The sequence below is a fragment of the Phaenicophaeus curvirostris genome, chromosome 3 (genome assembly GCF_032191515.1).
Source record: "Phaenicophaeus curvirostris isolate KB17595 chromosome 3, BPBGC_Pcur_1.0, whole genome shotgun sequence".
NCBI classification, from domain to species: domain Eukaryota; kingdom Metazoa; phylum Chordata; class Aves; order Cuculiformes; family Cuculidae; genus Phaenicophaeus; species Phaenicophaeus curvirostris.
The window spans coordinates 74,787,952-74,811,985 of record NC_091394.1 but is presented as its reverse complement, the minus strand read 5'-3'; the positions used below and the strand labels follow the sequence as shown (position 1 = coordinate 74,811,985).

Here is a 24,034-nt window from a genome sequence, read left to right as displayed (position 1 = left end):
GAGCAAGTCGTAACTGAACATGAAGGTTAAGTGAGCAGACCGATTCAGTGCTTAAAGAAAATACGTTCAGGCTCATAACAGAGCTAATTTAGTAAAAGGACAAATCAATTAGAGCGAAACTAACAAAAACACCCTCTCTTGTCACATGTGGCCTACCTGCAATTTGAAATAAACTGCAGGGTTTTTGCATTATGTACAACAAAACCAAAAAGATTTCTGTTTTCAGCCAAATTCCAGCTTTCTGGATAGTGACTAACAGTTACAGCTTTACATACTTTTTTTTTATTCCTTTGGAGTCTTCAGATTTATAAAATAGAAAGTTTGAATAGCCTGAGTAAGAAGGGATTGTGCTCAGCCTGAGATGCACTGAGCAAAACAATCCTAAACTCCAGGCAGTGGCTCCTGGGTAGTTGTTCCTTGACCTTACAGCAGGTTATACAGGAACAGCTACTACTTACAAGTTGTCTTCTACTGTTGACACCACTTACTACTGCACAGTTAAAGGTTTCAGAAGTCCTTCCCCTTGTATGAAGAAGGAAAACCAGCATCCTTCTTTAAAGACTCCAAGCTTGTTTTTATCCACAAAACAGAAATGCACATCTATGCTGCTTTTCTGACTGGATATAGAGGGGCCTATCCTAGCACAGGGAATCTAACATATCCATAGGTTAACCCACTGAATATGTAACTTGCCCCTATTGGAGCAGAATGCTGAACACTGTTTGCTTCAGCTAAGAACATAAATCAGTGAATTATTAGCTACAAATTGTTGCATATCTATAAAGGCAAATGCCAACCAATGTATAGCCTGAACCATAAACTGTGTATATTTTGTTGTAATTTGTGCCTATAGATGTCAGTTATCACAGTCTATTACTGGATTAATGTGAGTGGATTCAAAGTGGTTGAGGGTCAGCCACATTCAGAAAAAAATAATCTGCAGATTTAGAGGAAGACTTGTGAAAGCTGAAAAAAGATGGGGATGTTTTGAGGTAGAAAGACAAATGTAGTCCTGAGAATGCACAACCACCACCAGCAAACGTAATGGAAAATAGGCCCTGAGAACATTGCATAACACCATATCTCTTCTAAATCCTTTTATAACTGAACCTTTGTAGTTCTTATCCCAGCATCAGAGCAATAAGAAAAGAAAATCCTCATTAATATGGCATACTGCTCATAATAATGTAATTGGTTCCTCTGGTGTCTTCCACTGAAAAACACAGAGGCAAATGTGTTTTTAAAAGAGACAAAGACAGAAGTGCGTGACCCTCCCCTCCTGCAGTATAGCAGTTCCTGTGTTTATGGCTGGGAAGCACTTTTTCGTACCACTGAACATTTTGACACTGAAGAGAACCAAAATAAGATGCAGATATTCAAAGGCTAAACTGTGAGGGAAACAGGGACAATCTGGAGGATGCATTTCTCAGAAGTGATGGTTGAGGTTTTTGCATTTTTCCTTGAAAATTATTTTCTTTGCTTTTTCTGAGACTATAACATGGCAAAGTGGGAAACCAATAGGATCGCTATGCAAATGATGGTTGGTATGTTTCAATTCATTCACGACTTTTAATCCCATACCTGTTACTGACCATGGACAAAATATGATTGATCTGTTACAGGACTAATACAATTCTTATGTTTTGCTAGCCCAAACCTGCAAGTCTGAGTGGAATCAGACTCTGGAACACACTCCAGTGAACTGCTCTGAAGAGTAAGATGGAGATATAATTCTGTGCTTAGCCAAAACCAAGTAAGACCGGAGATCAAACATACACAAAACACATAAGGTCACTGAGGAGGACACCCGCTAGACTGCTGCTTTACATGGACCAGGCTAACTAGACATGGAAATTTTCAAACATGTAATTAGCAGCTAGGAATAGATTTGCTGGTTGCTTTTCTGAGAGGAACAACCTGTACGTTAGCACCAGTCTGAGAAAAATATATAAAAAATCCTCCACACTAAAAAGGAGAAATAAGACAAGTTTCTGTATGATGTAGAACTATAAATTATCAGAACCGATTAACAGAATTTCGTCTATGGCACCAAATGCTACCAAGAAATAAAATGAGAATACCAGTGAAAGCAGACAAATTAAGACTACCTTGTTTGACAGGTATTTAATGCCTCCATTCACAACATTGTCCCTAAGGGCAGAATAAGGCATCCATCATCCCAGAGAGCCCCTGGGGGATACAAAGGAGACATGGATTGCTTATTCAAGCAACCTCCAGTCATTTGCAATTCAAAGTGCTGCTATATTTTCTGAGGTCACTTAAAACTCTCTTGTGACTGAAGTCATAACTTGAATTTTCTTATTCCATATCCTGTTCACTAATTCGCTGATAAACCCCACTCACCATGCTAAGCATTCACTGCATCACATAGCTTCTTTTCAACACTAGAACAAATCAGCCCTTCCATTGATGCCTTTGAAAGCACGTTTTCAAGATTTGTTCCACTTCCAACACCAGCAAAAAAGCAAAGCACCAGCCTTGTGGCCGGGAAGCAAGATAGCACTGTAGCAACTCAAGGTACAGGTGATACTGCACCATTTCTCTTCTCTTCCTCCTTACTGTACTGCACTCCTGGCAAATGTTAACTTCACAGGAAAGCAATCCCCTTTGAGAGGGTAGACAGGGCTGCCACTATTGTCCTGACTCAGCACGCTCAGAGCAAAACGAGGACCAATTGCAGAAAGAGATATTTGTGATGCTTTCTCCAGAATACAAAATAAACAGGGAGAATGTGCAGCTGGCCTGGGAGCAGCAACAGAGCCCGAGCCTTTCCTTTTCGTTTGGCAGGAAGAGCTGTGGTGCCTGCATAGGAAGGAAATATTTTCTTTTCACCAGACCTCTTTGCCACATTCAAGAACACCCATGATAAGATACAGCCACTGACTCAAGAAGTGGATGGGGCCTGTTAAGATTTTACTGTTAGAAAACAGCCAGTATCCTGATCCAGTATACACGGATTTTTCTAGAGTTGTATCAACCTTGATTATTACATCTTTAGTAAGACAGAAACCAGGTTCCTGAGCTGAACAAATTCAAAGAGAAATGTCTTACTCGGGAATAGGAAACTGCAGAATTAACCGAGACCTGTTATCAGAAACTGACTTCAAACACGTAAAATAAAATCACCAAATGAAGGATTTAATGTTGGGGTCCTAAGAGTTCTACCATTCTGACAGTTTCTGTGATTAAAAAAGCCATGAATTCTGTTCTCAGGAATTCATTATGTAGCATTGCACACTAAAATACAGGATGCTGTTATACAACCAAGCATCTGGGGAGATTAACCCCGATTAAAAAAAAAATCTCTGGAAAAAACAGCTATTTAATAGAACAAGGATGACGACAGAATAAACTACCGGATTTGTGCAGTTGAATCAAGCTGGATGTTAGGAAGCATTATTTTACCAAACAACAAATCAAACAGAAATATTTACCTTGATCCTAAGATATGTTGAGTACAAAGGTCCTGGTAATTTCCCACTAAAAAAAACAGAGCAGTATCTTTACAGACAGGGAGGACTAAAATGACCTGGAACATTCAGGACTATGTTTCTTCACAGTACTGAAGAAAAGGAATTCAGGAAAGCCACGTGGGAAGGGGTCCCGAGAGGCACGGTGAATATGAACAAAGGGCAGCAGAACCCATCTAGCAATGACAGTTGTGGGCAACAACAGAGAGATGAGAGGCCAGGAGGAAGATAGAGCCACGCAGAGAGCTGAGTGAAAAAATCTTTGTTTGAGTTGAAGATAAAAACTGCATACAGGTTCTCCTCATATGTTGCAAAGCTGTCTTCCCACTACCTGTAGTCACTTCAATGTTCAATCTCAACACGCAGTTAATTTCTGTACTACAGCTCTATCTCACCATTCTGAAATTCCAACAAACACTAGATAACTAAACCAGATAAAGCTTTTGCTGACAGTTTTCTTGCATTCAAATGTATGTGCTCATTCTTCCAACTATGAAGCATCATTAGTACTTGCAAGAAGTCTGCTCCTTGCACTAAACAGAATTGCTTAGCTGATTTATAACACATTTATTGTAACTGCTGTTGGGCACAAAGTAGTCTTTTTTTTTTTTCAGCCAAGTGTCAAAACTGTCAGAAGTACCCATTAGCACAACATTTGCCCAAGAAGAATTCTATCATATTGCTGTTATTATAGGAAAGACAAGAAAAGTAATCTCAGACAAGGACATATGACTTGGCAGACATGTGAAGCAGAGATATCAGCCTAATGTTCCAAGAACAAACTTCACTACTGCCAGCAAGCTGACAGCTACGGTTCATGCACATCTGCTGTTTCCCATGAACTGTACTTCGCCGAAGCGTAAAGTTAGATACTTAACAATTCTATCAATTAAAGTGTTACAAAAAGGACTCAGCACTCTAAACCCATATTAAAAAAAGCTTTAATATGTGTTTTTCCAAGATCTAGTATATAAATGCAATGGCAATAATGTCCTCTTCTTTTGTAAGCTCGGATGAAATATATTGAAGTCCACTTTTCGTATCTTGTGTAAGTAATCATCTAAAGCAACCTAGAAAAGAAGAAAAAAGCTTAGTCCATATGGTCCACACAAATAATTGGGCATCAAGTTTAAAAAGCAATATATGAAACTGAATGAGGAACTGCTAGGCAGTTTGCCTGTTTTATTAAGTAGATTTTTATTATTATTAAGTAGGTTTTTTTTATTAACCACCACAATGAAAAGATATAAAAAAGGTAGCTTTTGTGAAGAGAAGCAGTATCTTTTGCTAGACCAAACAGCAAATTATAAAAATAGAAAAGATTTTAGGCCTTTGCATCAGAACAATAGTCTATTTTACAGGCATCTTAGGCAAATGATACAGTTAAAGAAGAAGGATTAGAAGCGTTGATCAAAACTATGAGGTTCAACAGTCATGCTCACAATTTTTAGGTATTACATCCTCCTAAAACAGACACACGAAGCTTTAGTTGACCATGCTTAATTTGATACTCTACTCTTCACAAACATATTAGCACAGAAATGACTCCATCACTTAAGGAGTGCGTGATATCACACCCACCGTACAGAAAAAAGCAGGGTATGCCTTCACAGGAACTTTCTTACGGAAAGATCTAGCCTGAAAGTAAATGGGTTAAGGGGGGGAGAAAAAAAAAAGAACATACTTATCAGAAGAATTTAACACTTCAGATTAAACATCAAGTGCTGTATATAATGGCTAGAGCCAACAGACTATAGTACAAGCTTTGTCCCTTTTTATTTTGACATCTTGAAACTATAATTTTTCCTTACGTGCAAGCGAGCACCATCCCTCACCGTTCACAAAACTAATTACACAGCAAGTGTGTAACACTGGGAGAGACTGCTAAAATTCTTACATGTTTTGACAACATTACAGTTCACATATAATAAACCAATGTAAATTAGCATCCCTTGCTCCAGCAAGTTCCAAGTTACATCTGATTTAATGAATACAGTTTAGTACATTTTTTCCCTGCCAGTCCCAAGAGACAGAAATTATGGAAGACCAGAAATGCATTTCTCTGAGTGCATCTTTTTGGTCCACTGTTCCCATCAGTCCCAGTAGTCCAGTTATGCTCCATTTATATTTATGGGACTCTGAAAGGATCTTAATGCCTCAAGTCCTCGAGTACATATGTATAAACAGAGTCTAAATCATGGCTGGATCAAATCCACAATTTAAACCTATGTACAACTCAGGCACATCTAACAGAGCTGAAGCAAATTTTCCTGTAATGCTTATTCATATATAAATGATCCTTCCTTGGTTTGCCTTCTCTTATTGATTAAAAGAAACAATCAACCAACTAAACCACCCTTTAGGAATACTGATGAGTACACATGAGTTAGTTTTCCATGGATCTTTCCAGACAAATGAGAAAATCAGGCTGAAACTTTAGGAGGGAAAAATACTGAAGCTTTTCACAAATTATTTTAAAACTTTGAGATGTACGTGTGTGTGTGTCTAAAATACTCTCCTCTGATCTAATGCTCTGCCTCACTATTATTAATTGCGAAATGGAAAAACAAAGTAACCCTGCTTGACCTTCTTAACCCAGAATGGGTTTCATGTCATTTAGAAAGCATGCTATCTTCCTTGGTAAACTGAGTCCATAATGATCCAGCATAATTAAGGTAATGCAAAAAGCCAAAAGGAGACCTTTTCATGGAGGAATGGGAGAGGGAGTGCTTCAGAGAAAGAGGGGGAATATGTAAATGTACTTGCAGGCTTTGGAAAGGCTCCCTGGTGGGACTGACAGAGCACTCCTATTGTATGCTTTTGTTCTAACAAAATACACAATTCCTAAAGAAAACTGTTATCTTCATTAACTTATTTTGCCCTCTGCTGGTCATCACCTGCAGCATCAAGACGAGTGGACCACACTTCAGAAACTTCTCCCCCAAGATGAAGTGCCACATTATTACAATACGGTTCATGTAATATTACTGAGACTTAATTTAGCATTTGAGAATTATGTTTCTTCTCACTGTGAAACAGGACTAGTAACTGGTATCCTCATCCTCCAAAATATGTGGTTTGTGTAACAAATGCTGAGATTGTTGAAACCTCTGCATGTTTAAACTTTACCCTGCTCTGTAATTCCAACTAAGACAGAGTGTAAGTGGCTGAAAAGACCCTCAGGCAAAACAAAATGGTGATTTTATACAGGAGAACAGATGCATTTAAAGGCACCAGCCCATTACATTCACCTAAAGTCCTGAAATACCCAGCAAACATTGCTAGCCAAAGCCCATTTAATCCATTAGGGGAGAAGGTATCTTTATCCTTGCATTAACAAAGACCATCTGATTATCAAGGAGGCTAACACCCTGTTATTACTGCCAGTTATTGCCAGTTCAAGTGATTTCAACACTCTAGAGATCCTGCACTGTCAATTATTCTTCACTTATGATGATGGAGCACGGAAGCAAGAATTCAGATGTAATCCATGTGTTTTTTAAAAAAAAGGGGGAAGCGGGAATGCCAAGATCAGCATTCAACTGAATAAAATGCTAATGGTGCCCCCAATCTGGTTTCCTTGTGTTTATACTTTTCTGTATGGTCTCCAATTACACGATCCCACTGCATATTTTCCATAGGATCCTCCCAGTGCCTACCATGGGCAGGGCTCTAGGAATGGAGGGGAAAGGAAGACAAGGATAAGGTTCTGCCTCTTCTCTTCAGAAGCTAGTTGGCATGTTGGTAGCCAGGGACCAATGCACTAAGAATTATCAAATTATTGGAAAGGCTCTGAAAAACTGAATCGTCTTCCTGCTTCTGTCCCAAAGTTTCCATGCAATACCAGCAACCAGATTTTAAACAGCTGGACAATAAATACACATTGCTTGCTTTTCATGCTTCCCATTCCTGATACGAGGCATTTCAGGCCATTTTTGTAAGACACAATTGTGACCAAAGTCAATGGCTTTTATACACTGTGCATTATGGAAATGAAAAAAAGAAAAATCGAAGTATTTCAGCTTGAACAAACAGAGCAGATAGTTTTGACCTTGCATTTTCTTTGTCTCTGTTCCCTGCTTATAAATTGAATAAATGGCTTCCTTGGGCGTGTGACAACAAAAAATTAGACATCAGGTAAAACCACATGAGCAGGAATGCATTAAATGCAAATTATAAATAGTCAGTACTAAAAATAAAGCCCAAGGCTACATATTATTAAAAGAAAATAGAAACATTCATCAGCTAACTAACCACTGACTGAACAAACCAGGCATGCCTCATTTTACCTTCAGAAAAATGAAGGACTCTTCTATCTCTGCTACATAAAATACTGCGATCATAGGTAACACTGTAATTGAGGATTATATTAATGGTGTAAATGCAGAGATAAACCTGGCACTTCTTTACTTTTAAGTGTTATCTTTTCAGACTACCTTGATTGGAAGTATTGGGTGCAATACTCAAAAGTATATGTGTACATGTACTTGTAGATGTAAGAAACTCTGTACAGTGCTTCTTGCAAGCTTTGTTTTCCAGATAAAGACAGACACAGTACAGCTGATGAAACATTTTTTTGCTTTTGTATTCTGTACCAACAAGCAATTCAGCGTGTTGCAAAAATAAGAACATAAAAGAAAAATAGACTAGGACTCTGCCGTTCTTCAGGATTTATTATCCACTATCCCAAGCAAATAAGCGTCTTTCCTAATTCATTTGGCTGTGAGCCAGAAACAAAATAAACAGAAAGTACCTTTCCCAATATAGCTTTGAGCATGGCTGGTCATGTTAGGGAACGAATCTCCCCCTCCCACACACACTAACCAGCAGTTAAGAGCAACATGCTCTGCTTCCCTGGCAGCTATTCCACTGTGAAGTACCATATGCAGAAGTGATTTCTATGGTGTGGATTCCATGCTGGTATATAGTCGCATTTATAAAAGTCTGCTTGAAGTTTCTCTTCCAGTAATAAGACTTTTAGGCAGTATTTACATACATACAATTGGATCTGGCTGTGAGTAAACTGCTTCCCATACATATAGACAAATATAATATTCATACAGAAGTAGTTGTAATATATAAAGAGTTTGTGTGGTGTGTTTGTTTTTTTTTAAATTAACACTCCCGAAGTAATTAAAGATAAAATATTTAAAAATAAGCATGCAGCTCTAAGCCTTCTAACACATGCACAGCGCTTTGTGAAGATTAACATCAATTACGTTTATATACATAAATAAAAGGGAAAGAATCTCACATGTTCTAGATGTATATGAGCCTGGCTGGCAATGTCATAAATTACATCTCTCACATTTTTCTCTTGCTTGCCTCTTATGAAATCCTCTTGTGAAACTCCATGCTAGACGTAGGAAGGAAAATCAAAAAGAGAAAAACCCTCAGTAAATATCAAGTTTCCATTTCAGCTTTTAAAAAATCTGTTCCAGCAACCAAACTAATGAGAGAAGACTGAAGCAGCCTAAATGTTTTGCCACTGCTCCATCCTTTTTTATTTCCCTTCTTTTTGTCAGTCGTTTGGAAAAAAAGTTCAAGATAACAAAGAAAACCATTGGTACAGACTCCCTCTGCATGAACTCAATCCCTAACGACTTTGTGGTCAGTCAGACAACCGAGTCAGATTTTAAAGTTTTGGGAATTCAGATCAGGTTGGACACTCAGTTTTAAAAATCATAATTCAAGAATCGATATCAGGTAGAAGAAAGACAGCAGCAGCAAACACAGAAGCCATGCTGGCTTATCAAGTCAGTGACTATCTTGGGACTGCTGTGTACCACCAGGCTTGAAAAAAAAAACAACAAAAACCAAACCAACGCCTCCTATCCTTCCCCCCCAAAAACCCAAAATCAAACGAAAAAAGCAAAACTACCAAAAAACTCACCCCAAAACCCCAAACCCAAAATTATTCTTTGACTATAGTGGTTAATGTAAGACATGATTTGCTATATTAAGAATTGCACCGTTTCTTCTCCACAACACTCAGACACGTGGAAGTTGTATAAAGCCAAGCAGGCAGGCTTCACAGAAAATAAGAGACTCCAGTCGAACTCTGCAGTACTCGCCAGCAGCTAAAATCCTTACAAGGCGCTCAGTCTGCACAGACGGGACACAAGCTGTTTTTACAGTTTCACTGTAAAACACTTTCTGTGGCAAGGCATGATTGTGAATTTTCAGGCTATGTTTGAAAAGCCAAAAACTTGGAAGGCTTCCCATACCACCCAGTCCCAGAAGAGCTGAAAGCAGGGTGCAGCTCCTTTCTGCAGTCTTAGAAGCCCGACCTGTATTAATATCTAAGCTTTTTGCAACTACCTAAATTATTAAAACTTCAAATCAAACCCTTCGATTGTATTGAAATGATATTCAGAAAATACTAACACTACTGTCTTAAGCGTCACCATAATTACATGAATTTTTGTTGAGTATAAAAAGAGCAGCATTATCATTTAAAAATAAAGACTGGAGATGAAGGAATAACAGCTGTGATGCCTGCAGATCTAGTCAGAGAACATAAATGAAAAAATTTGAGCTTTAATCCCATTTTACCCAAACTGCAAGATCTGCTAAATTCCAGCACAAATCAGGTGTTCGGTTTAAACTGAAGGACTACACCATCTCCTGCAGCAATGTACGGAATTCAGGCTTATAGCTATCAAATATTGAACAAAAAAACCCACCCCAAAAACCAAACCCACCAGCACATTTATGAAGAGGTACTAAAGAGAAATCCAAGGAAGTTTTTCAGAAGCAAAGTTTCTCACAGTGCTTCCTTTACGAGGAGAGGCAAAGAAAAAAAGGAAAACAAGAAACAAAACCCAAACCCAGGCATCATTCCATATGTGCATTTCTACACATTAATGGAAAAAATCCTGGAAGCTAAAATACCGCTACATTTAATAAAATAACAACAACAACCAGAAATGCAAGAGTGTTATGAAGTTCATTCCTCTCACCTGGCAAAAGATATAAAACCACAACCATGGTATACCCCTAGGCCACAGCAGAAAGAGTTAAAATAAACAGAAAAGGTGTTCAATTTCTGGCCTAATAAATTACAATCCTATATCTAGCACTGAGAGGCAGTTAGAAACTCTATACTGTTCAATTCCAGATAATTTGCTTCTCTTACCAACATACAAATGTCCATGGGGAGAAAGACCTTTTGTCTTGTACTATGATACGGTGTTGCTCTCAGACATGTAACTATGCCTTGCGCTTTCCCAATGTGACTGGCTGCATGGTCAGCATGGATGTCCTTCACACCTAAAATTGCAGAAATAATAGGTTTAGAAACATTCTGTCAGGCCTTTTGAGGGGTACAGACTTCCCTGATGTGTATCAGTCATATTTAAGCAAAGCTAAGTGAATTGGTTCACAATAGAGATATCTATGTTCACAAATTGCCTTGAGATCTCATCTCAGAAGTGCAAAGCAGCAGGCAAATTCATTGATTTCTACATTTAGAAGCAAGATGCCTCAGCTTGTCACAGGTTCTGCAAAGGGTATGCTTAGTGGAACAGCACCTATTCAGACCCAACACATCAGTACACAAACCTATTTTCATCGGCATGCCCTCTCCCAGGATCACAGTCTTCCAAGAATTGTTTTTCCTGTCAGAAAAATCATTGAAGTGTGAGATTCCTGACAAGCACTAATGCTTACAGCACGATCAGCTGCATACTGAAGCCAAAGAGAATGGTCCTACACTTCCCCCTAAACCCCTGTTTCTGTCACCTCCCTTGTGCTGCTATGGGCAAGAAGGCAGTAACACGGCAAACTGAATCAGATCACAAACACAAAGGAAAACTAACTCTAGGTACTGCATGGTCACATGGCTATGAGAAATGAAAGAAGAGGAAGATGAATGGGGCACTGCCCCTCATGGCAAGACCGTACAAGGTTGGCTTAGGCTGATCACAAAGCCGTAATGCTTTCACAGGTCTGACCTCAGACAAAATCAAAACGTAAAGGAAAATGGAAGTTAAAATTCACAAAGCTCTAACAGAAGCAGCATTGTGCAAAGAAAGAAATGAGGATACAAGAATGGCAGATCAAAAGAGCCTAACTGACACCTGAGAAAGATACTGGGTGTACCAGATTCACTGCCTAAGCCTTGCATGAGCCTCAGAGATGCCTTTGAGCAACAGTGGCTACAGGTAGACTGCATGGACTTACTTTGGCAACAGCAGCAGAAGGCAGTGTGTGGCCTGGGGGAATCAATGGATAAAACTAACTGATACTGACTGGTTAGATCAGGTTTTACATATAGCAAGGAATTAAAAAAGAAAAAGGTTCAGAGAGTAAGAGTTGGCAATGACTCATGCTCAACCTGGGAATATATCCCAAAAGCGAGGTTCTGAAAAGGTTTAACAAAATTATTGAGTACTACCAGACTCCTAACTACTTAGGCAGTGAATCACAGAGCACAACACTAGTATTTTTAAATGACAGGATCTGGGAAGAAGAACTTGGACTTTGGAAAAAAGATTACCAGTCAAAATGAGCTTGACAAAAGAAGTAACCCCAAATCGGTAAGAATAAAGCAGCGCTCCTACCAGGAGAGATAAACAAACTGGATATAGGTCAGGAATGAAGAAGCTAAAAAGCACAAGAAATTTAACAAATATGACCGGTAATGAATCACAGAATCACAGAATAACCAGGTTGGAAGAGACCCACCGGATCACCGAGTCCAACCGTTCCTACCAAACACTAAACCATATCCCTCAGCACCTCGTCCACCCGTGCCTTAAACACCTCCAGGGAAGGTGACTCAACCACCTCCCTGGGCAGCCTGTTCCAGTGCCCAATGACCCTTTTTTAAATTATCTGCTTCTGCAGTGAGTGGAAAGAACTCATTTTCACCATCTTTTTTATGGTGAACAGAGAAAAAAATATATCAAAAAATATATCAAAAAAAAAACCATATCATAGATAAAAGACTGCTGATCAGAAATAGCAAGAAAAAGGCTATATTCAAATAATTTCTCCATCTGTGGAAAAAACTCACATAACTCTTCAACACACAGCAAAGGAGACTTGCAGAGTTGTTCTGTAACATTTTACCAGGGTAGATGGATTAGGTGGTCTCCAGACATCCCTTCAAACCCTGACCATTCTGGTATATTTAAGGGATGTTATACACAACAACAGGGCACCTGGAAAATCCAGAGCCCCCAGTAACAGATTTTCAAGAACAGGATCATCTGACTTATATCAGGAGTGACTCATGCATGACTGAACTCCTTCAGGATCAAAGACATATCTCAGAATGGAAGATATTTCTCATATTACCACATTTCTTCAATCAGAAGTTCAGAGACACTTGCAATATTTCACTGATTTCCTATCAAGGAAGTAAACATGACACGTTAAAGAGAGGTTCCTCATTTCTTCCTACTCACCCTATCTCTCTTTTTACTTCTCTCTTTTTTCTTTTTAAACTTTCAACCTCTTCATTGGCCTTCCATCATACTACTCTGATATGCAAGAGGAAAATATTGCTGCTACGATGCTAAACATTACTAAACAATAATTCTTGCCCTTCTTTTACATCTGAGTACTTCCATAATGCAACAGACACCTACAAGAAAACTACCCCTTTCTTCAGTGCATATGAACAGTTCTTTCCCAATGTATGACTCTAATATCTTAGACATGACCCAAATACTACTAGCTCTTAACAACAAGGATTGTATTGTCTTTGTTGCACCTTCTCTTGCTATTCAGTTATTGATAGTTAACCTGCTTTTAGGAAGAGGAGTGGATCCAGACCCAAATTCAAATTACCAAGAGAATTTTATAGGTTGGAAGTCAGCTGTTTCAAGATAACCAGTGTACGTCACTGCAATATAAAGCAACAGCTGCAGAATAACCACAACGCTTTGTATTCTGACCAGTGGAACTATCGGAAGATATGGTGAAGAGCTGAGTTTACCACACCCTGTAATAGGAGCAAGAAAAGACAAAGAAAGAAAGAACAGAGGAGTAGGAAACTGCACTTCAACGAGCGTTCCACTGAACAGCTTCTTAGAAAAGTACGTAGCCCTATGACAGGTGCAATAAGATACCAGATTTATGGCTGAGCATTCAGCAGGCATCTGAAGTATTATTGGAGACAACTTCTACTGAAATTAAACTCTAGTGGAAAATGTGTGGGCTTTTTGAAATGTCAGTAAATATTGTACTTGCACTAACAAGTCATCAAAAAAGTCTAAAAAGGGGAAAACACCTACCCAGCATTTCCAAGGTGAGGTACAAAAGAGCACTCTGAGTGTTCTCAGAGTACGTTTCAAGCTCCTGGATGTTATGATATGCTCTGTCATCCAAATTCTTCTCCTGTAACACAAGCACAGAACTTCAGTAAAATGTAAATATAATTGCTATTAGTACAAGTTTATTACTGCAGTCATGTCAGCTCAATCTGCTGTTGGAAAAAAAGAAAAGAACAAAATTAAGAGACAGAAAGAGAGTATGAACTTGGATAGAAGTAGTCATTTAAGTCTAACATAACCAAACAACTACAAGTAACTGCAGCCAAGTTTGGTTACTGGAATAAATATAACCTTTTGCAATAATAAGAAATCAAAATTCTTCAGAAAATAAATACAGACAAAACATCATGTGATATTTTTACACTACAGGGTTGGCGATTTTAATATTTAGTTTGCATGCAAAGCGCAGTGAAATTTAGATAAATAGGAACGTATTTTTTAAAACATGTAAAAAAATCAATCCATCAAATACACATGAGTTTCAAAGTCATGCAAATGCACCCAAAACTACAACATACTCCATCATTCTTCCTGTCCTACCTGCTGTTGTGGTTAAAACATGCCAGTCTTAAGACTGCAAACACGTCTTAAAATTAAAAAACACTGACATCATTATAAAAATTACACTCTGCAAGTAATTGACCATGGATTTCCTCAAGGTATAACTTCATGAGACACTAACTTTAGCAGCAAAGCTGGCTTACAAAATCCCTGCCCTGAACTATTCGTTCTCACCCTTGTGTCAGAGTTGATAGCCACATCATTGTACCAGTGAAATTCTTCCTTTTTCCCAGCAAAAGGGTGGGTAGTTTAAAATTCATGTGATTTGAGTGCTCCAATTTATAGCACTGCTAAGAAAGCAGTCCACAGCCATGATAAGGAGAAGCAGCAAAGTGTGGCAGAAAGGTTCAGATGGGTCATTTAATTTTTGAGATTTTACATCCGTGATTCATCACAAGAGAAGGCTATTTAGGGTCAAAATTGTTACGGTAATAAAAGAGGTGAAGAGGAATAAGATTATAGCAATGATGTAGATTTGTGCAACTTTTTCCAATATTCCAGGTGTCCTTTTTCTTGGGGCAGGACTGCAATGGCACAAAAAGAGACCAAGTATGACACATCTTCATTTCCATTTCTATTAAAATGTAGCTTTCCAGAATTCTTAACAGTTGTATATGGAGACCTTACTGCTTAACCACGCAGAATGGAACTTCCCTCACTCACATAAAGAAAGGTACCCAAGTCTAACTCCCAACAGATAACCTCCAGGAGTAACCACTCGAGACCAGCAACAGAAAACCTGAGTACAGACACATTGGTTATCAGAGCAGGGAACATAACCTGCACCTATTAATATTTTAAGGCAAAATTAAACACAGGATTCTATTAGATGTTTTGGTCAGAATGGACAGACCTTCTCAGTAGGGGCATCAAAGGTGAATTAAAAGGAAATAGAGCAGTACCATTTTTGAAGAGAAATACTACTGTCTGGAAAAGACAAATTATTTAAGCTTTTGTTTTACACACAAGCATAGACAAATAAGGGGAGGGAGAACCCAAATATGACTAAAACCAGAGTCAGACTTTGAATGGTAAATACTTACTCTTTCATCAATGATCTTCATGAACCACATTTTAGTCAGGTTATGCCTCTTGACAGCCTGAAAATTATCAAATAAAGCATCCATGTTAATGTATACAAAGTGATGGTAGTACTGCATTCTGAAGGCTGAAATATATTTTGGCTAATCCTTTTCTTACAAGGGTTGCATTCACTGGGTTAAATCAAAGTGGCAAGTGAGTGGAAAACCAGAATCATCTTCAAATAAAAAAAATTTCAACTGGCATTTGTTACAAGTTCTTGCACACAAAAAAAACCCCAAACCTTTTAGTTAACTAAAGGAATTTTAAACACATTTTTGAAACTAATTTATTCTTTCATAGTCATACATTCCCACAAAATATTTCATAGAATCACAGAATTGTTTGGGTTGGAAGGGACCTTAAAGATCACCCAGTTCCAACACCCCTGCCATGGGCAGGGACACCTCCCATTAGATCAGGCTGCTCAAGACTCCATCCAACCTGGCCTTGAACACCTCCAGGGACAGGGCAGCCACAACTGCCCTGGGCAATCTGTTCCAGCGCCTCACCACTCTCATTGTGAAGAAATTCCTCCTAACATCTAGTCTAAATCCATCCCTCTCCAGTTTATGTCACTACAAGCTTTTGTAAACAGTCCCTCCCCAGCTTATTTGCAGATAACTACATTCACTTTCCAAAGAGAACACAGTTTCCTCCAGAGTCAAGCAATAAAAAGATTCCCGCTGTAAATCTTAAAAAAAATGTTGGTACAACATACCAATATGTACGGTAAAGACAGCATCCTCATGAAGTAATATAACAAATAATATAGTTCTGTTTAACAAAGTATCCCACTGCACTTCATACTCACACGTTCTTCTTTTGGCTCTTATCTTGGATTTCCTTCCTGTACCACTTCATTCCATCAACGTAATTTCAAACCTCTTATTTACACACACTGAATTTTGCAGACCACACTGTCAGAAAGGCTACAATCACACGAATAAATATTTCTAAACAAAAATTATGGAGCAGATTTCTCACAGTCTTAGGCTTTATAGCTCACTTTCAACTTCTTCACATCTGCTGTATTTATAAATACAAATGCTCACTTATGCTTTATTTCACATTTGAAGGAGGAAGAGTCAGGGAGAGGCCACAGCTTCAGCACTGCCAAAACTCATTGAAAAAGGATTTGGAAAGCACTCATTTTTGTGGTCTCAGAGGTGCAGCAGAATGGACGTAATGCCAAGGTGGCAACAAGTAAAATGCTCTAATCCTGCAGCAATTGCATTGTTCTAAACCAGCATTACCGTGAGTGTCCTGCTTTTCCCAGGATTTTAACAAGAACAATGCAGATGAACACTTGGATGAAGACTCCACATTTCATTCTCAGCAGGTCCACAAACCTAACTACCTACAGGACCTATGTTAAGTGTATTAAGCTATTGAGATCTAAACAAACTGCAGCTTTTCCTGTCCAGGAGCTCAGAGATCTTTAGTTTAAATGCAAGTTCTGATCTTATAGACTAGAGGTCTTACAGTAGCTATTCTTTTGGGAAGTTCTAAGACTTGCTGTGGCCTGTGGCCCTAAGATTACAAGTTAGCAATGTATGGAATTTCAGTCCCCACAGAAATTCAAAATTCAATTTCAAGATGACTCTGACAACCTAGTCTTTGATGTTAGACCTTCTCTGAGTGGCAAGCTGGACTAGATAACACCCAGACATCCCTACCAACTAAATTTTTCTGTGGTTCTACATCAGCATTGAGGGCAAATCTGTTTACACTGCCTTCACACCTTCAATTGTCCACTGAACATATCAATGACAGTCCTAACTAGAGGCAAAAAAATTTTCAAGAAAGCCTTTGGCCATGACCAACAGAGGAACAGACCTGTAGGTGTAATTTGTGTGATGTTCTAGTGCCTGAAGAACTCATGCATCTTGGTAAAAATAAACTGTAAAGTTCACAAGTACATCCCCTTTTCCTGTTACTCCATGCACACAAAAGGGTCTGTGCAAAACAATACGTAAATAGAAGTCATCAAGCAACTCCTGATGCAAGCAGAAGACTTCTTCCTCTTATCCAGTAACTCGGTAAGAAGACCTTGTTTTCAACTCACCCTATTTGATAATTTAACCTCTATGCTTGATCTCCTGCTCTTTTGTACAGCATAATCTCTTCAGGCAGGACTAGCACTGCCTCAGGAAGGTACACTTATACACTTTACTTGCTATCAGCTTAGAGCTTACCACAATTTACTCTGTCCTTCGCCTAAACAGAAGAGAAAAAGCACATGGTTCACAGAAGCCTGACCCTCCAAGTAGGTCCTACCTAAATATCCTCCTTCTCCAACTTTGATCTTTGGTTGTCAGCACCTTAAAACACCACACACAGCCACAAACAAAATTTACATTATATGTTTTATATAAAATAATGCTGTTAACCATGCAACACAGCACACACAAAACATTATTTCCCATGGTAATAGTTTAGTTAAGTAAATTTTATGACAACAAAGGTCTATTTTACCCTCCACAGTTCTGTAGCGACTGGCTGACGTGGTGGGTTATCATGGTATATGTCTTCCACAGTCTCCCTCCAGAACTGCATTCGCATCAAACCTGTAGTCTTCTGAGTTATGGAGTCTTTGATCTGGAAAGTATACATTTGGAGTGAAATTCACAGTGTCTTTAAGGCATTTGGTCTATTTACACTGAAAAGACAGACACAGGACATAGCCACACTCAGTAGGGAAAATGCTCAGTTCTGAATTTAAGTTTATTCCTCATGAAGTATACGAACAGTATGCAGAGGGAAAAAAAAAGTCTTCACCACGACTCTGAAATCCATGGAGGTTATGGCCCTGGCAACCCTCACCTTAGCTTTCTTCCCAGAAGGAAAAGAAGCAGTGGTTACAGCAGTATGGAGGGCAGTGCCACAGATTGCCAGGAGCATGGCCCACTGCAGCTGATCAGGGATTTTGCTCGTTTAGCACATTTCTTGGATTGTTCCTTTCTGGAAAGTATTACCAACTTTCCTGGTTGCACTGGCAGTTTCTGGCCACCTAGCAAAGGGGAGAGACTGCAGCTGCTCCCCTCCCACAATTCTCCAAGTACGAACTTCCCTTCTGGAAGCCTTTCCATCAGCCAGCTTCTGTCAACAAAGACCTGGGGCTAAACACATCCAGGTTTTGAACAGACCTTATACCGATGGGATTTAGCAGCACTTCAGCAATTCAGCTGCTGCATCTGAAGCCAGGACGTAGATGCAATTACACAGCAGCATCAAGGACCACAGCCCGGTTGTTATCATTTAATTTTAAAATACACAAAGAGGAAAGTCAGAATAACTGTATACAGAAACAAAATAAACTAGGGGAGGCTGGCCACTTTCCAAGAGACATGCAAAACTAGGGGGTTGTTTTGCACTATTTATTCATCGTCCCTTGTAGTACAAAAAGTCAGCCTCAGCTAAACACAACCTACTAGTGTAATTTAGAATACAAAACCAGTTATTTTACATTTCCAGAGTTCACAAATATATTTTAATACCTGCCTGAGCCAGTTCCACATTGAAGGCTCTCAAGGCAAAAGCAGAGGTTCGAGATTCTGCAGGCAACAGCAAAGAACACAGAAAGCCTTCATAGTCACACTTTCTATAAAAGGACGAAAAAACACATTTATTATTTATAGCTCTATGTAAATTGGGTGTGCTACTGCTCAGCACTGAACTCCAAAAACAGCAGCAATAGTTTGAAACTCTGACTTTGCAGATGCAGCAGCTTTCAAGTTTATTTTAAAATAACACAAACTCCAAAAGACAGAAGATGCTGTCTGAACTATCAGTGCATGCCTCAAATCCAGATCACAAGATATTTGGCCAAAGGCATGGAACAAGGCTATGGCAGAACTGCAAACAATACAGATTATCTGACTTCCAGACTTCTGTTCCAAACATGAAACCACATTTCTTTAAAAGATTGTGCTTTGGAGCCTGGCAGAAGAGCACTTGCTTACCAGTATTTATTGGCAACTACATTCAAAGCATAAAAACTCTGGGTCTTGGCAGTTATGCTGCAGGTAACTTGTTGCCAATCTGGAGTGAAATGCCTTTGCTTGGCCACTTGGGTGTGCCATTAAATTAAAAACAATCACAGTGCACAGAATCATAAACTGCAAAAGCATACCTAACTGTAGCTAACAAGAACACCTGTTCACTTCTGAAAAGATAAATTGCTTGTTTTGAACAACGTTTTTGTGTACTTTTGGATAAGCCTGTAACCTGATTCTTTGTTAGAACAAGTTTTGCCTAGACAGTGGAGAAGCAGGTGTCAAGGAAAATACACTCATTGTCATGAAGTCTGCTGTTCTTACATGTACTCACCTTTCTTTTGAATTTGAGCTTAAAATAGCAAAGCCAAACTAAAACTAAGGGCTATTAGAGTTGCTATTATAGGCATAAACCAGAAAGGATGTGAGATTTAACAGAGGCTCTGTTCCCTACAATACACAGCAGCTGATAACTAGCAAACGCTTAAGAGTTTTCACAACAATTGTGAAACTTTGTTTTAGAGCTTGATGCAAATCCAGAAGCATTTGTGAATTTTAGCAGGTTTTAAAGGTCACTTTCATCTTAAAGAACAGATGCATTGAACCTCCTTCAATTAAGACACTTCCTGAAAAGTATTATCAGCTCAAAACCTTCTATGTTTTTCAAGGCTGACTGTAGTAGCCAGACACAGCTTCAAGGTTTACAGACATATTTTCCCAGTTCCTGTTATGCAGTTTGCCTGTGTTGTTCACACAACACAGAACCACCTCTAATTCCAGAAAGGAAACAAAGAAACAAATTATACAAAGTAAACAGCAGCACAAGAGAGAAAATTGTATTCCCTCTTGTAATGGTGTTGGCACATTGCGGTTTTGTTTCAATTATTCTAAGCTTAAAAGTTATTTGCACCAAAAAATAGCTAAGAAAAAGAAATCAGAAAGAAATGTTGACAGTGCACCCTTGGACATAACAGTAGAAAAGCAAAGCCATTAAGCCTCAGCCAGCAGAATCAAACAGATATTGCTACAGATCATGTCCCACCCCACCTCTGTGTATTAGAGTAAGGAATGAAGAAAGGAGAGAATGACCTTAAGGCTGGTATTGAGCGTTTCTTATAGTTTCCCTCTCACATAAGTGTAAGCTTGCATATGAATCCACAGACAGAGAAGTTGATTACGACCGTTACTGGACTTTAAGTATAATGAAAAACATAGAGTCTTAAAAAGAATTTCTTCCATGTTACAAAACTCCACACTACCATCAAGTCATAAGCTTGTTTTCCAGACATCATAAAAAGACAGAAACTATACCTGCTAGGCAATCAGATTTTTAATCAAATAGCTTAAAGCTACTTGTAAAGGAGTTATTTTACATAAAAAGGAAAACCCAGGAGAAAGGAAATCTTTCATATAGCAAAAAGTTGCACAAATCTATGTCATCAAAGCGTAAGTCAGTTGTTCTTCCTAATGTGTGGGAGACTCAAATTCAAGATTGGAGAGTTGCTGATGCTTGCATAGCTTGAAGTGTTTGATTTCTGTTTGAATAGCAACTCTGCCCTCTTCCTTTTTATAACTTACGATTTCCATGCACCATATGAGCTACTGTGAACAGCAGCTTCAATGAAATAACACCAAAAGCATAATCAATTTTCATTTCATTATTTTGAACACTTGTGTATTTTTAGAAGTAGTCCTTTTTACAGTTTAACAAAAATAACAACAAAAGAAGTATAAATTCACAGCTTCTGTGTCTTGGAACCTCTGTTCACAGCTGTAAGTTGCCCAGAGAGCTGGGCAGATGCCCCGTCCCTGGAAACATTCAAGGTCAGGTTGGATGGAGCTCTGGGCAACCTGATGTAGTTGAAGATGTCTCTGCTCACTGCAGGGGAGTTGAATCACCTTCACTGTCCCTTCCAATCCAAACCATTCTATGATTTCATGAGATGCATTCCTGCTCCTCTTGGAGCATTTTAGATCTGACTAAAAACCTAGACACCCTCCCCCTCCTGCATTCAGGTCAGAGAAGCTACTGGAGATGTCTGTCCAGCTGTCAGATATCCTCTGCTGATGCCGATTTTCCAAGAAACACTTGGGAAGCCGGGCTATTTCCAAAAGACCTGAAAATACCCATAATTTTTAAACATCCACTTGAGTGATCTTTCCCTCCAGAAAGCTGAGGCAATGGAAATGGAACTGCTTCATACTTCAGAAAGAAAGCAGCTATGCATGATAGTGAAAATGCCGGGAAATAACATCTCCAAGACTCATTCTGGAGTTTTAGAAAGCAAGCATCCTTTGTTGGGCCCAAGCAACATGAGGGAGTGCTTTCCATCAATAACATGAATCAATATATTCCCACTTACATGCATATATATAAATTTTCCCAGAAATCTTAGGCATATTCTATTAATTTCCAAAGACTAACCGTAATATAATGAACTTCAGAACAGTCAAAACTCTTGCTGATTTAGAGTTTTGGAGCCAGTTCTCTGCTTCACCTTTCATTTGAGATAGAGAAAGACTGCAAACAGAGGTGATTACAGCAGAGACATCTATTCAGCACAGATCAGACTAAACACAAGGCATTGTAATCATCAAAAAACTAATCCTTTTTATGGTTTAATAAAAAGAACAACAGCAAAAGAAGTTTAAATTCACTTCACAGCTTCTGTGCCTTGGAACCTCTGTTCACAGTTCTTTGTTACTGGAGACATTTTACCCTTATATGTGAACAGTGTCTGGAAAAACACCGTCTGAGAGAAAACATTATCAGTGGGACACAGAATCATAGAATTACAGAATAGTTTGGGTTGGAAAGGACCTTAAAGACATCTAGTACCAATCCTCCTGCCACAGGCAGGGACACCTCCCACTGGATCAGGCTGCCCAAGGCCCCATCCAACCTGGCCTTGAACACTTCCAGGGAGGGGGCATCCACAGCTTCCCTGGGCAACCTCTGCCAGTGCCTCACCACCCTCACTGTGAATAATTTCCTCCTAATGTCTAATCTAAATCTACCCCCTTCCAATTTAAAACCATAATTTATTGAGAGCAGCCCTGCAGAGAAGGACTTGGGGTGCTGCTTGATGAGAAGCTCAACATGAGCCTGCAATGCAAGCTCGCAGCCCAGAAGACCAACTGTATCCTGGGCTGCCTCAAAAGAAGTGTGGCCAGCAGGTCGAGGGAGGCAGTTCTTCCCTTCTGTTCCTCACTTGTGAGACCTCACCCGGAGTATTGTGTCCAGTTCTGGAATCCTCAACTTAAGAAGGTTATGAAGCTGTTGCAGTGGGTCCAGAGGAGGGTTACAAGGATGATCAGAGGGCTGGAGCACCTCCCATTTGAGGACAGGCTGAGAGAGCTGGGGTTGTTCAGCCTGGAGAGGGCTCCAAGGAGACCTTATAGTGACCTTCCAGTAGCTGAAGGGGCTACAAGAAAGCTGGGGAAGGACTGTTTACAAAGGCTTGTAGTGACAGGACATGGAGCAACGAGTATAACAATTTATAGCCATTTATACCAATGAGAGGGGCAGATTTAGACTAGACATAAGGTATTATTTCTTCACGATGAGAGCGGTGAGGCACTGGCACAGGTTGCCCACAGAATCACTAGGTTGGAAAAGACCCACTGGATCATCAAGTCCAACCAGGGAGTTGATACTGGATGATCTCTAGGTCCCTTCCAACCCCAACCCCGCTGTGCCTCTGTCTGACTTTCAAAGAGCACAGTTACTCGGCTAACACTGAACTCTCCTTTAGCTCAAATCACCAATATCCCGCAGCGACCCCCCGCAGGCCCCGCCGCGGGCACTCACCGCACCAGCCCCGCGCAGAACTGCGCCGCGCCCGCCACGCCCCTGCCGCGCGCCATGGCCGCCATGCTGCCCCCCCTCCCCTCTTCCCGGCAGCCTCCGCGCCGCGTGGGGACAGCGCCGCTGGGGGGCGCGGGCGGCGCGTCCTTCATGTGGCGGGTGGCGTGCGGACAGGCAGCGGCTCGGAGAGGGAGTGGGGTCGGAAGGGATCCTAAAGGGATCCAACCCCCCTGCCATGGGAAGGGACACTTCCCACTTGACCAGGCTGCTCAGGGTCCCATCCAGCCGGGCCTTGAACACCTCCAGGGATGGGGCAGTCACAGCTTCCCTGGGCAACCTGTGCCACTGCCTCACCACTCTCATAGTGAAGAAATTCTTCCTTATGTCTAGTCTAAATCTGCCCCTCTCCAGTTTATACCCATTGCCCCCAGCCCTATCACCACCACCTTTGTAAAAAGTCCCTGCCCAGCTTTCTTGTAGCCCCTTCACCTACTGGAAGGCCACTATAAGGTCTCCTTGAAGCCTTCTCCAGGCTGAACAAGCCCATCTCTCTCAGCCTGTCCTCGTATGGAAGGTGCTCCAGCCCTCTGATCATCCTTGTAGCCCTCCTCTGGACCCATTGCAACAGCTCCATATCCTTCTTATGTTGAGGATTCCAGAATCAGATGCAGTACTCCAGATGAGGTCTTACAAGAAAGGAACGGAGGGGCAGAATCACCTCCCTTGCCCTTCTGGCCACGCTTACTTTTGATGCAGCCCAGGACGTGGTTGGCCTTCTGGGCTGCAAGCACACATTGCCGGCTCATGTTGAGC

At 40.1% G+C, this 24,034-nt stretch overlaps 1 protein-coding gene across 3 annotated transcripts; it reads right to left on the bottom strand.

Moving 5' to 3' along the window:
• Window positions 1–4,415: 4,415 nt before the first annotated feature.
• On the bottom strand, window positions 4,416–23,288 carry NDUFAF6 (NADH:ubiquinone oxidoreductase complex assembly factor 6). Of its 3 annotated transcripts, none has more exons than XM_069854381.1 (9): window positions 23,225–23,288; window positions 18,916–19,019; window positions 17,894–18,016; window positions 15,379–15,435; window positions 13,736–13,838; window positions 10,630–10,763; window positions 8,746–8,847; window positions 5,073–5,129; window positions 4,416–4,561 (listed from the first exon to the last, which is right to left on the bottom strand). In XM_069854381.1, exons 2-9 carry the CDS (start codon window positions 18,934–18,936, stop codon window positions 4,433–4,435), a joined length of 726 nt encoding a protein of 241 aa, XP_069710482.1. In that variant the 5' UTR covers window positions 18,937–19,019; window positions 23,225–23,288; the 3' UTR covers window positions 4,416–4,432. The 3 variants fall into 3 exon arrangements, with proteins under 3 accessions (XP_069710482.1, XP_069710480.1, XP_069710481.1); XM_069854379.1 differs by having other exon boundaries at window positions 18,920–19,019; window positions 23,225–23,282; XM_069854380.1 differs by lacking the exon at window positions 5,073–5,129 and having other exon boundaries at window positions 18,920–19,019; window positions 23,225–23,282.
• Window positions 23,289–24,034: the final 746 nt, after the last annotated feature.